Here is a 12,662-nt window from a genome sequence, read left to right as displayed (position 1 = left end):
CAAGTAGCGGAATCCGGAAAGCTAGAGAAGAAAAAGGTTCGGCACAACCTCGTTGGAACAAGAAGCTTGGAGGGCTTAGGTGCACTGGGTAGATTAGGCTTGGAGGGTCTATTACTGTCCATGTATCCCAACTACATTTTCCAGTGGATTGTTTACCGCTTGGAGGGCGGCGGAGAGGTTTTACGCCAAGGGCTTCGGTTTCCTCTTCAATAACACATTGCGTGTTGTCTTTGTGTTTGCACCTTCCTTCCCTTTTATCTTTGCCTTTTATTATCTGCTGTGGGTTGTGATTTTAATTTGGCTTAGATTGTTTACCAATTCTGTTTTATAGCTTTTGTTCATTTTCCGCACACTAGTTGTTTGACATAAAGCTTGAATTGGTAAATTTGTAAATTGGGGGTCTAAACGTTCAAGGGTATTTTTACACTATTTGAACTTTCAAGTGCTGTTAGCACAATAATATATTTAACTATATTGTTGGAATTTTTCTTGTTCATAAAGAAAGGAAAAGACTTTCATACACTGTATGAATATGAATTTCTAGACTAAGGTTAGACTTCAGAGTATTATAGATGTTTAACCCATGCATGTTTCCATTATTCTCATTGACTAGCTCGGAGTTAAAAAAATAAACAAATAAATTTTGCACGTATTTTGCAAATAAATTAAACAATTTGATAGTCTGTCAGTTTGCTAGAGAAAATCATCTAGTTATGAGTACAATTGATTAAGTTGTTAAACTATATATTCTGCTTTGTTAAAGTACTTATTAGATGATGGAGAAAATTTCTGCACTAGTGTTCCTATAAGCCAGAAGAAAGATAGATGGTCATGATGGGGAGCTTCAAACATTTCATCCTTGCATTTCTTGTTGGTTTTGCCCTTATATATCTAATTGATGCTCAGGATCAAACAGGTATGATAATCTAAATTCTTGAATATATCATTGAGCTAATCACATAGCTAAGGTATTATTCTACCTATTTGTCTCAGGCTTCATAAGCATAGCCTGTGGATCACCAGCCAATTCTAGCTTTTCAGAGCCAACAACAGGCATAAATTACGTTTCGGATGCGGCATTCATAGACACTGGTATAAGTCAACAGATATCAGCTGTATATAAAGATGGCTATCAACATCAAGTATGGAATCTCAGAAGCTTTCCTCAAGGAATCCGAAACTGTTACAACATAAGCATTGTGCAAGGTACTAAGTATCTGATCCGAGGAACTTTCTTATATGGGAATTATGATGGACTAAGTAAGTTACCACAATTCGATATCCATATAGGAGTGAATATGTAGGATACGATCAACATAACAGATATGTCCCTTGATTTCTCCACGGAGCTCATACATGTCCCATATCAAAATTATTTACAAATCTGTCTTGTAAACACGGGCTTCGGGGTGCTATTTATATCGGCAATAGAGTTAAGGCCATTGGGCAATAAGACGTATTTATCAAATTCTGGATCATTGGCACTCTTCGCTCGCTTGGACGTGGGTTCAGTAACTGGCAAAACATACAGGTGAGTCATGTTATATAAGATTACATCATTTGAACCAGTATGTATATATATATATATATAGATACATATAGTAACGGATCGGAATTGAATGCTCCCCATATTGCAAGAAATGGATAAGGTCCATTTCACCATTAAAATTTCATTTTCTAGATCTGCCACACAAAGAATGTCATCGTGAAATTTGACAAATCTAATGTTAGAATGTATTTTCTTTAAATACACTCGGTACTTGCAAAATTTAAAGAGGATATGTGATGAATAACTGCCTCATCTGTAAAATGTTTAAATTTTAAGTTCATTTTGTTATAAAATTATTTACTAAAAATGTGATTATGGATTAGTAAATAAAATCTTTTTTTATAAAATTCAACATATGTGTTAAAATAAAGAGAACATATAATCTAACCATGGGTTTTTTAAAATATTAATTAAATAAAATATTATTAGGCGGTATAATGTTACTTGAACTTATATAAGACTTAACTTTATCTTAATAATTTGATTGGTACATAAAAGAGGAGGGGAGTTTCAAACCTTAGTTCTCATTAGAATAATTTATATTGGATTTTTGGTACTTAGCTTAAATTAGTTATTTTTATTTTTTTGATATTTTGACACTTAGCTTTTGATGAAAATAGAAAGTTAAAATCGACTGTATAAATTGTAATTATTTATTAAATGATGGACTTAAAAATTCCAATAATAAAAAAAAAAGGACTTAAAAATTCAAAGAAGATCCATATTTTTATTAGGTCTCACAAAATTGCCTCCACGTGGTAACCCAACCCAACACAAGTTGGGCTAGTTTTTAAAGTTACCATTGGTTGTGTTAGGTTGACGTTTTCTCAATCAAAAAGGCCACGTTAGATTGAAAAATAATCCAAACCCAATATGAGCATTGCACACTATTATCAATGAGTTGCTGGCTTATTCTGAATATCTATGTTTTCTCAAGTATCCAACAGACGTTTATGATCGCATTTTGAAAGTTCAAAAACGTGTACAAGAACACTTTTGAACGTTTAGACCCCCAAAAACCAACTTAACCAACCCAAGCAATATGTCAAACAACTAGTGTGCGGAAACTTAACATATGCTGTAATATGGAATTGATTAAACAACTATCTAAGCCACAACAAAATAAACCACAGCAGATAATGTAAAGGCAGAGATAGAGAGGAAGGAAGATGCAAACACAGAGATAACACCATATATGTTATCGAAGAGGAAACCGAAGACCTCGGCGAAAAACCTCTCCGCCGCCCTCCAAGCGGTAATCAATCCACTAGAAAATACAGTTGGGATATAAGGACAGCAATAGACCCTCCAAGCCTAATCTACCCAATGCACCTAAGCCCTCCAAGCTTCTTGCTCCAACGAGGTTGCGCCGAACCTTTTTCTTTTCTAGCTTTCCGGATTCCGCTACTACACCGTAGCATCAACCAATGAATATTGGCTCCTTCCTAACTGCTTCCCAGAACTCCAAACGACTGTCTCACAGAGATGATAATGGTGAGAACCAGGTTTGGTATAATGCCTCTCAAGGATTTGACAATGGAGAGGAAGAGAGTGAGGGAATTTGTTGAGATTCTAAGGTAGAGATTGTGGGTGAAACAATCTGGTTTTTCTTTAGGGTTTCTCTCTCAAAATTCTCTCTGGAAGCTCTCTTTCAATCGTGGGTTAAAAGGGTATTTATACTGGAGTGAAGAGGAATGCGAAACGTCAGGTTTTTCCAAAACAGGGGTGGCTCGCGGCTTGACCTCGCGGCTTGACTAAGTCGCGAGTTCCAGTCGCGAGTTAACCGTATGGCCAGTTGTCCTGTTTTGTCTTGTAGTGCTCCAGCTAGCATGACTGTTCATCTTCCAGCATGCTTGGCACGTGTGCATCTTCTGGCGGGTTGAAGCCGCGAGTCCACCCGCGAGTCCCAGCCGCGACACTCTGTTTTCTTGCACACTCTTGAGCAATCTTCACACTATCTCACTCACTACCCTTACAACAATCCCACCTAAATACAGGGTTACTAAATGCTGATTTACAAGCAAATTTGGCACGGAATAAAGCCAATTAGATGGTTGAATAAATTCAACCTTACAATCTCCCCCTTTGGCTATTCCGTGACAAAACCCTAAAACAGACTCTAGACTTAACATGTGAGTTGGGAACAGTTGATCAAAACTCACTCACACCTAACTCTAGAAGCTGTGAAGCACTTGAATCATATGAACATAAACTCCTGAAACACAACAATACACCATGATCATTGTAAGCAGAAAATTATAAATGCATATGAAACAGGCAATATGAGATCAAGCAAAGATGGAGTTAATAAACAAACCATGGCTTGATCAATCAAGTGAACACCACAAGGTAGTGATCACAGTGCTCATTCATACTTGGAATGAACACAAAGACATACAAGTTAACAAGCACAAGGCAAGATACTTGTATGCTCAACACTCAACCAATGCATAGCACACATGGCATATGCATCTAGGAACAATCCTACAAGGGCACAAGAGTGACAGTACATAAACCAAAATGCAGAACATTTAGATTAAAGTACTGATTTCAACATAGCATAAAGGCTGCACTTAAGCATGGTACATACCATAAAGCCTACAAACTATGCATAAAACAATAACCCTAAAAGCTTACAAAAGCATATGGGTACAAACCAACAAATACCAGAATAACATCATCAAACATATATTAAAGTTTAAACCAAGAGTATATGAAAAGAGTTAGAAACAGTTATACACCAAAACACAGTGTATCAAAAACCATAAAAACCATAAGTTTAGAAGATAAGACAAAAAGCAAAAGTATGACAAAAGTATGTGTGTACTCCCCCTATCACTATGCACACTTCCCTTTGAACTTTTCTCCCCCTTACTGAATGCTCTCCCCCTTTTTGTCACGAATAGCTAAAGACTCTCGTCCAACTTTCGTTGAATCTCATCTAGCTGATTCTCCATAGTCTCGAGTCGCATTTGGACATGGTTGTTTGTGGAGTAGAGAAGTGCCACAAGCTCATCAACGCATTTCTGAATATGCTCAAGAACACTGCCAACTCTGTCAGTATGAGAAGCAGTTTGTGCTTGCGGAATACCAGCCGGTGAAGCTTCAGGAACATCATGAGATGCAGATGTGGTATGTGCAGGTGTCTCTGAGTCAGGGGCAAAAGAAGGAACCGGAGAGATGTGAGCACTTCTTGGTGATTTGGAGGAGTGACTTCTGCTCGATTGAAGAGTGAACAAAGAAATGGGACGTTGACGAGTCAACATTTTACCATCTGCAGGAGGAGTAATGCCTGCACTAAGGATGAGCTTCATGACGAGACTGCAAAATGGAATGATTCCTCGAGCTGTAGATCGACACGCGGTCTTCCTCAAGTTGTAGTAGATGTGAGCACATATATCAATAGGGGCTCCGGTAATGAGGTCACACAGAAATATAGCTCTCCCAAGATTGATGAATGTAGTGTTGGACAGTGGATAGAGATTGGTGAACATGATCAACTTCAGTGTGGTCAGCTCAGGTGCAAACTTTGCGGTGCTGATGGAAGTTCCTGCACTGGACACCTCATGATCGTGTCCTAGGATTTGTAAAATCTCTCCCACCTCTGGATTTCGTTCATCATAGGGAGTTAAATTCACATTCTGAGGTCTGGCGATGCCGAGAAGATTTGCGATGGAGTCTGGGGTAACACTAAACTCTGTTCCTCTGACCCAGAAAACGAGGATAGGTCCAAGATCAGATGCATTGGAGAAGCATTCTTTGACTAGCTCATCCATTGGATCATCAAAGTTTCCGAACAAGTTTGCCCAGTCTCGTTTCTCAAAGATTCGAGGGATGAAAGTAGTCCCTAAGGTGTTGAACTCTACTACCCGCTCCACTATAGTTGTTGACTTGTCAAACACATTTGAGTAGGCGTGTGAGTTAAGGGGAACTCTGAATCTATCCTCATTGGGATCTTGAGATGCTTGAGATGATAGACGAGTCCTTTTAGCAACTGGGGTCGCTGGTTCGTCAGCAACAATGTCTTTACCCCTGGAAGATCGACGAGACATCTGCAAGAGAACAGACAAACAGAAAAGAACCAAGCAACAAAACCCCACAAAAGATTGTCAACAAGATTCAGTATAGCGAACATTTCAATATATAAACCCAGACTGAATATAGTGCAGACCCAACCAAACCTTCCAACAAAACACAGAAGCACAAACTAATACGTGCATCAAACTTGGTAAAAGTGCACCAAGACAACGAAAGACATCACAACTGTCATATAGACAGGTTAACATGACCATGATATGCAATAAGAAACAGCATTTGAACATTTTGAGCAGATAACATAAATCACTCCAGCAGAGACATGAACATGGGGAAAATATTTCAATCATGAAAAAACCAAACATCCACACTGGAGCACGTGGTTGAGAAACACACATTATGTTATCATATCAACTCAGTAACCAAAACCAAACACCAACATCAATATTCAGGCAAGTGTAATGAGTAAGTCACATAGACATCAAACCCATTTCAGAAAAGATTCTCAGATTCAATAATAAGCAAAAATCAGAACAATGAAAAACACATTGTGACTGCTCAGCATGAAAACAGGTGAGAACAATATCAAACAAGACATTCCATACCCATTACACATAGAGATAAGTATAACGAATACAATACCAGTCCAAACAGCAACAGAAATATGCAGAGAAAAAAAAAAAAAAAAAGAGATTGAGAAGACAAAACCCATACCTTTTCTTGATGATTTGGAGAAGAGACGAAACACCAAAGGGGTTTGAAAAATGGATTCACGAAGAGTTTTGGGAGGAAACAACAGTTTTAAGAGAAGATGAACAGTTACAAAAGTTCGAGGGAAAACTGAAAGAGGTTTAAAAACTGCTCCTGTTTCTGCAAAACACGCGATTTTCGCGACTGGATTAAGTCGCCACATAGTCGCCAGCTCAAGCCGCCAAAGCACTTAAGAACAAAATTTTGAAAAATTTTTCTAAGTGTTTTTCGCGACTGGAAGGTCTACCCGCGAGTGAGTCGCGAGCTGAGCCGCGAAAATCTCTGAGTGAATCTCGCGACTGGACCTTCCACTCGCGAACAAGTCGCCAAAACTGACCAGCGAAGACGCGACTTAGGCACGCGACTTGACATACCCGCGACTGAGCCGCCAAAACAGGGCAAAACTGAACTTTTGAAATTTTCAGATTTTTCCAGCAAAACACTTTCCAAAAACACCTAAAACACTCAAAAATCTTTTTGTGCTTGAATTAACAAAGATTGAGCATGTGAAAACACATTTTATCAAGTACAATCACACAAATGAATATGGCATTTATCGAACATAAACTTATGTGTTGTGTGTGGATATCAACAATGAAATAGTCATTTGTCTAATGTGAAGCTTCAATGATCAATTCAACCAAGGCATACACAATTAGCACTAGATCATGTGACCAATCTCAATTATAGAAATATGAATATATGACCTCCCACATAACTTGATAACATAACTTGGAGCTTTTCATTTGACTCCACTTTCAGCCAAAACATTTGATCTTTTGAGGCAATCATCTCTCATTGTGAGAGGGATATATAACATTTCTCTTTGAAGAACAGGCCTTTGGCCTTTTTGAAAGAAATTTCACTTTTAATATAAGGTCGCTTACCCTTTTTCCTAGTCAAATACTAGAATGTGCGACAGGCTTTTGCAGCTCAATATCTCTTTTCATTTGGAGATTTACATTTGGTGAGCTCTTTTTAGCAAAAAATAAAAAGTGGGAAGAGATATAGACACAAGTCTATGCATGTTTCAAGATCAACATAACCATTCACTAATCATTCATGACAAGTTTGAAGATCTATTTACAACAATCACATAGATTTCAAGATTTTTCCCATAGTGATATGAGTGCATGAAAACAAGCAATGCTCGAAAATGCACTAAGCCATTTGCACAAAGGTACAAGGCAAAACGAGTTTTAAGACAAAAACTCAACAAAGTCAATTAAGCTTTTTGATTTTCAAATTTTTTATGTAATTTTTGGATTTTTGACTCAAGAAACAAAAAGATTGATAAAACACAATTAAGAAATATTCACAAGAAGAATAATCAAGCAAACAACCAAAATCAAAAACAACAAGCATACCAAACAAACATAGTCACAAAGCATAGGAAGTATTAATGCATGGACATGTTATAATGCTTATGCATGAGTACCCCTTTTCACCCACACGTCACTTGCGTTTGGGGTGATTTCCTTAAAGGATTGGGTACGGGAGTTAGGGCTTTCAAACCTTCGTGAGAAGCTTTCCAAGCAGTTGGTGAATGCACCAATCATCTTCATCACGTTCATCATTCCGGGATCTCCATTTTGCTCTCTAGGTTGATCCCCTGCCCAAGTTCTCCTATCAATTCTTGGTCCTCCTGACCTTTGAGGAGTTGCACTGTTCTTTGCTCTCAGCTTTTGGCAATTTGGTCGACTGTGCCCTTGAAGTCCGCAATAATAGCACACATACATTCCTTTAGGACCTCTTTGTGGTCGTGGACGTGACTTGGCACGAGACTCAGACCTGCCCACATATTGATTACGATGATTCAGCATCCGTTGGTCCACCACATTCTTCTTCTCCTCCACCTCGAGCTTCACACCAGTAAGGTCAGCTACAACTGGATCTTTGGCTTTGACAAACTTCACTTCTTTGGTGACATTTCCAGTTGAACTACTTCCTCCGGTATATCCCAGTCCAGATTTGTCTGAGAAACTCTTTTGAGAAGATATAACATCGTCAAGCTTCTTGGTGGTGACCCTCTCTATTTTTGCATTTGCTTGAACAACCTCATTCTCAAGAAATCTCACTTTAGTGTAAGCTTCGGACAGCTCACCATTCAGAGTTTCAATCTTGCATTTGGCCTCCCTATACCGGATTAGGAGACTTTTGTAGTCCTCCTCAGCCTTCTTCATCTTTCTCACAGCAGCCTTGGCCACCCTTGTGTATTCACCCGACTTCTCCAAGAGTGAGTTGTAATTTTCTTGAAGAGTTGCTGTGCTTTCTTCTTCTTCAGCTTCCGATTCTTCAACAATTCCTAGTGAGTCATCCTCACTATGTTCTCCAAGGTCTTGAACAAGCAAATTCAATTCATCCGAAGACTCAACATGAGCAATAGTCATGAAAGCTGAGTAGTTCCCTTCTCCATCACAGCTCTCTTCAGATTCTGAGTCGGACGAATCTGAGTCACTCAGGGTCGTGGCATACACCTTGCCTTTCGATTTCAAATAATTCGGACATTCCCTCTTAAAGTGTCCATGCCCGTTGCATTCAAAACAAGTGACACCTTGTGTGGATTGGGATTCTTTTCCATCTTTCCTGTTGAAATCCCTCTTCTCCCTTCCAGAATTTTGGAATTTTCTCTTATCATCAAATTTTCCATTGTTTTTGAATTTCAAAAACTTTCTGAAATTTTTAACAAGATAGGCTACATCTTTGTCCACCATGTCTTCTCCCGATGAGCCTTGATCTTCCACCTTCTCATTAGTGGTCTTTAGAGCAAGGGATTTGCTATTCCGTTGATTTGGCAGCGACATCTCATAGGTCTGCAGAGAACCAACCAGCTCCTGTACTCTGATGTCGTCAAGATCCTTGCTCTCTTCAATGGCTGTCACCTTAGCACGGAAGCTTTCCGGCAATGATCGAAGGATCTTCCTTACAATCTTTGAGTCCTCCATCTTCTCCCCCAAGTTAAACTTACTGACAACCACTTCATTTAACTTCCCATAGAAAGAGTCGAAAGACTCATCCTCACTCATCTTGAGCTCCTCAAACCGAGTGGTCAGCATTTGTAACTTGGTATCTTTCACTTTCTTCGTGCCTTCATAAGTTGTTTCCAGAATCTCCCATGCATCTTTGGCAATGGTAATGTGAGAAATCCTGTGAAATTCATCTGGAGACACACCACAGAAAATAGCATTTAGTGCTTTACTGTTAGCATTAGATGCAGCAAGTGCTGCCTTATCCCATGTGGATTTCGCTGCCTCAGGTTTGGTCCAACCAATCTCAACAGCATCCCACACGGATTCATCAATAGAGCATAAAAAAGCTCTCATACGAACCTTCCAAAACGTATAATTACTTCCATCAAAATATGGAGGTGCATTAAGGGATTGAGACCTATCCATCTCAAAAAGGGAGTCAAGGATCACACATTGGTAATGAAACCAAACAGCTGTGTACCCGCTCTGATACCAATTGAAAGTTCAAAAACGTGTACAAGAACACTTTTGAACGTTTAGACCCCCAAAAACCAACTTAACCAACCCAAGCAATATGTCAAACAACTAGTGTGCGGAAACTTAACATATGCTGTAATATGGAATTGATTAAACAACTATCTAAGCCACAACAAAATAAACCACAGCAGATAATGTAAAGGCAGAGATAGAGAGGAAGGAAGATGCAAACACAGAGATAACACCAGATATGTTATCGAAGAGGAAACCGAAGACCTCGGCGAAAAACCTCTCCGCCGCCCTCCAAGCGGTAATCAATCCACTAGAAAATACAGTTGGGATACAAGGACAGCAATAGACCCTCCAAGCCTAATCTACCCAATGCACCTAAGCCCTCCAAGCTTCTTGCTCCAACGAGGTTGCGCCGAACCTTTTTCTTTTCTAGCTTTCCGGATTCCGCTACTACACCGTAGCATCAACCAATGAATATTGGCTCCTTCCTAACTGCTTCCTAGAACTCCAAACGACTGTCTCACAGAGATGATAATGGTGAGAACCAGGTTTGGTATAAAGCCTCTCAAGGATTTGACAATGGAGAGGAAGAGAGTGAGGGATTTTGATGAGACTCTAAGGTAGAGATTGTGGGTGAAACAATCTGGTTTTTCTTTAGGGTTTCTCTCTCAAAATTCTCTCTGGAAGCTCTCTTTCAATCGTGGGTTAAAAGGGTATTTATACTGGAGTGAAGAGGAATGCGAAACGTCAGGTTTTTCCAAAACAGGGGTGGCTCGCGGCTTGACCTCGCGGCTTGACTAAGTCGCGAGTTCCAGTCGCGAGTTAACCGTATGGCCAGTTGTCCTGTTTTGTCTTGTAGTGCTCCAGCTAGCATGACTGTTCATCTTCCAGCATGCTTGGCACGTGTGCATCTTCTGGCGGGTTGAAGCCGCGAGTCCACCCGCGAGTCCCAGCCGCGACACTCTGTTTTCTTGCACACTCTTGAGCAATCTTCACACTATCTCACTCACTACCCTTACAACAATCCCACCTAAATACAGGGTTACTAAATGCTGATTTACAAGCAAATTTGGCACGGAATAAAGCCAATTAGATGGTTGAATAAATTCAACCTTAGACATTTGGACTCCCTTCAACTATAATTCGTCTACAACTTTAAGTACCTCACTTCTTATTGACTCCCAAAGTAACAATTATTACCAACCACCCTCTATTGTTATGAGTACTGCTTCCACTCCAATTAATGTTAGTGCTCTGGAGTTGAATTGGAATTCGCAGAATGCTACTTCCTCACAATACTATGTCTACATGCACTTTGCTGAAGTTGTAAACCTCAAAGCTAATCAGTCCAGATCATTCAACGTTACAGCAAATGGGAAGTTCTTTTAGGGACCTATTGTTCCTCAATACTTGTACACATCCACAGTGTACAGCACATCCATCTTGGCGATTGCCCAAAATTATGATCTTTTAATCTCCAAAACAAAAAGTTCAACACTGCCACCTATCCTCAATGCACTCGAGATATATTCAATTAGAGATCTCTCAAAACCAGGAACAAACCAACAAGATGGTATGTTTTCTTCCACACATGCATGTCATCTAGTGCCTTATTCTATTTTGTACTTTTTTTAAACTTATTTGGATGCATATGAAAATGTTATAGTTGATGCCATCACAAAAATCAAGTTAGCATACGGAATACAAAGAAATTGGGAAGGAGATCCGTGTCTCCCACAAGCATACTCATGGGCAGGTTTAAATTGCAGCTACGATATTATTAACCCACCTAGAATAACATCCTTGTAAGTTTATTCATTCATATAAGCCTTATGACTTGGAAACTTATTTTTGAAGTATCTCTTACTTCGAAATGTAAATTGAACCAAGAACTTGTCCTCTAGTGGATTGACTGGAGTGGTATCTGTTTATATATCAAATCTCATAATGTTACAATATTTGTAAGTATTTGCAATTTCCTTAATAAAAAATGTAAAAACATGATAATGATTACCAAATTTGCTTACAATTTTTATGACGAGGTAAGTGATTTTGTCATCTCAGGGATATATCAAACAATAATCTTACTGGATCAGTACCTGATTTCCTTTCGCAATTGCAATACTTGAGGGTCCTGTAAGTTGAATTTTAAGATTGTTGCTAAAAATTTCTTAATTTGTTAGAAATGACAAAAATCATATTCTCCCTACCTTTGCAGAAACTTAGAAAAAAATCAACTCACTGGTACTATTCCAGCTGACCTCATTGAAAGATCGAAGAATGGTTCGCTATTACTAAGGTACGATTTTTTTCGAAGATAATGTAACCCTTCATTATAACAATTATTTTCCTTTCATAATACATGATCTCACCACCATCCTTTATTTGCTCTAGTGTGGATGAAAATTTAAATGTTTGTGGACTTGGATCATGCAAAAAGAAGAACAATATTGCTGTTCCGATAGGGGCATCGGTTGGTGTATTGCTCATCCTCTCATTGATTGTTGTGGCTGTCTTGTGGGGACTTAAGAGAAGAAAGAAAGACAAGAATAATAGTTAGAATTGAAATACAAGACCTATATTCAAGTAAACAAAGAATACATTCTCCTCACTTATGTTTCTTATAATAATGATTGAAAGTTCAAAAACGTGTACAAAAACACTTTTGAACGTTTAGACCCCCAAAAACCAACTTAACCAACACAAGCAATATGTTAAACAACTAGTGTGCGGAAACTTAACATATGCTGTAATATGGAATTGATTAAACAACTATCTAAGCCACAACAAAATAAACCACAGCAGATAATGTAAAGGCAGAGATAGAGAGGAAGGAAGATGCAAACACAGAGATAACACCAGATATGTTA

General features: G+C 38.8%; 2 protein-coding genes across 2 annotated transcripts; both read left to right on the top strand.

Moving 5' to 3' along the window:
• The first annotated feature begins 527 nt into the window (after window positions 1–527).
• Window positions 528–1,528, top strand: LOC126725261 (probable LRR receptor-like protein kinase At1g51890). Its single transcript, XM_050429829.1, has 2 exons — window positions 528–916; window positions 994–1,528. The coding sequence occupies exons 1-2, from the start codon at window positions 826–828 to the stop codon at window positions 1,302–1,304; spliced, it is 402 nt and encodes a 133-aa protein (XP_050285786.1). The 5' UTR covers window positions 528–825; the 3' UTR covers window positions 1,305–1,528.
• A 9,390-nt stretch (window positions 1,529–10,918) lies between these two features.
• LOC126725262 (probable LRR receptor-like serine/threonine-protein kinase At1g05700) lies at window positions 10,919–12,360 on the top strand. The gene is made up of 5 exons (XM_050429830.1): window positions 10,919–11,365; window positions 11,459–11,753; window positions 11,857–11,928; window positions 12,011–12,091; window positions 12,187–12,360. Exons 2-5 carry the CDS (start codon window positions 11,740–11,742, stop codon window positions 12,350–12,352), a joined length of 333 nt encoding a protein of 110 aa, XP_050285787.1. The 5' UTR covers window positions 10,919–11,365; window positions 11,459–11,739; the 3' UTR covers window positions 12,353–12,360.
• The last annotated feature ends 302 nt before the right edge of the window (window positions 12,361–12,662 follow it).

Source organism: Quercus robur, chromosome 5 (genome assembly GCF_932294415.1).
Source record: "Quercus robur chromosome 5, dhQueRobu3.1, whole genome shotgun sequence".
Classification (NCBI taxonomy): Eukaryota; Viridiplantae; Streptophyta; class Magnoliopsida; order Fagales; family Fagaceae; genus Quercus; species Quercus robur.
This window is presented reverse-complemented; position numbering and strand designations above follow the sequence as displayed.

Excerpts from the sequence above, each read along its gene's own strand:
- LOC126725261 (XM_050429829.1), top strand. The coding sequence starts at position 826 with ATGGTCATGATGGGGAGCTTCAAACATTTCATCCTTGCATTTCTTGTT. Across the intron at positions 917-993 it reads TGATGCTCAGGATCAAACAG|GCTTCATAAGCATAGCCTGT; the intron begins GTATGATAATCT and ends TATTTGTCTCAG.
- LOC126725262 (XM_050429830.1), top strand. Across the intron at positions 11,929-12,010 it reads TTGCAATACTTGAGGGTCCT|AAACTTAGAAAAAAATCAAC; the intron begins GTAAGTTGAATT and ends CTACCTTTGCAG. Across the intron at positions 12,092-12,186 it reads AATGGTTCGCTATTACTAAG|TGTGGATGAAAATTTAAATG; the intron begins GTACGATTTTTT and ends TATTTGCTCTAG.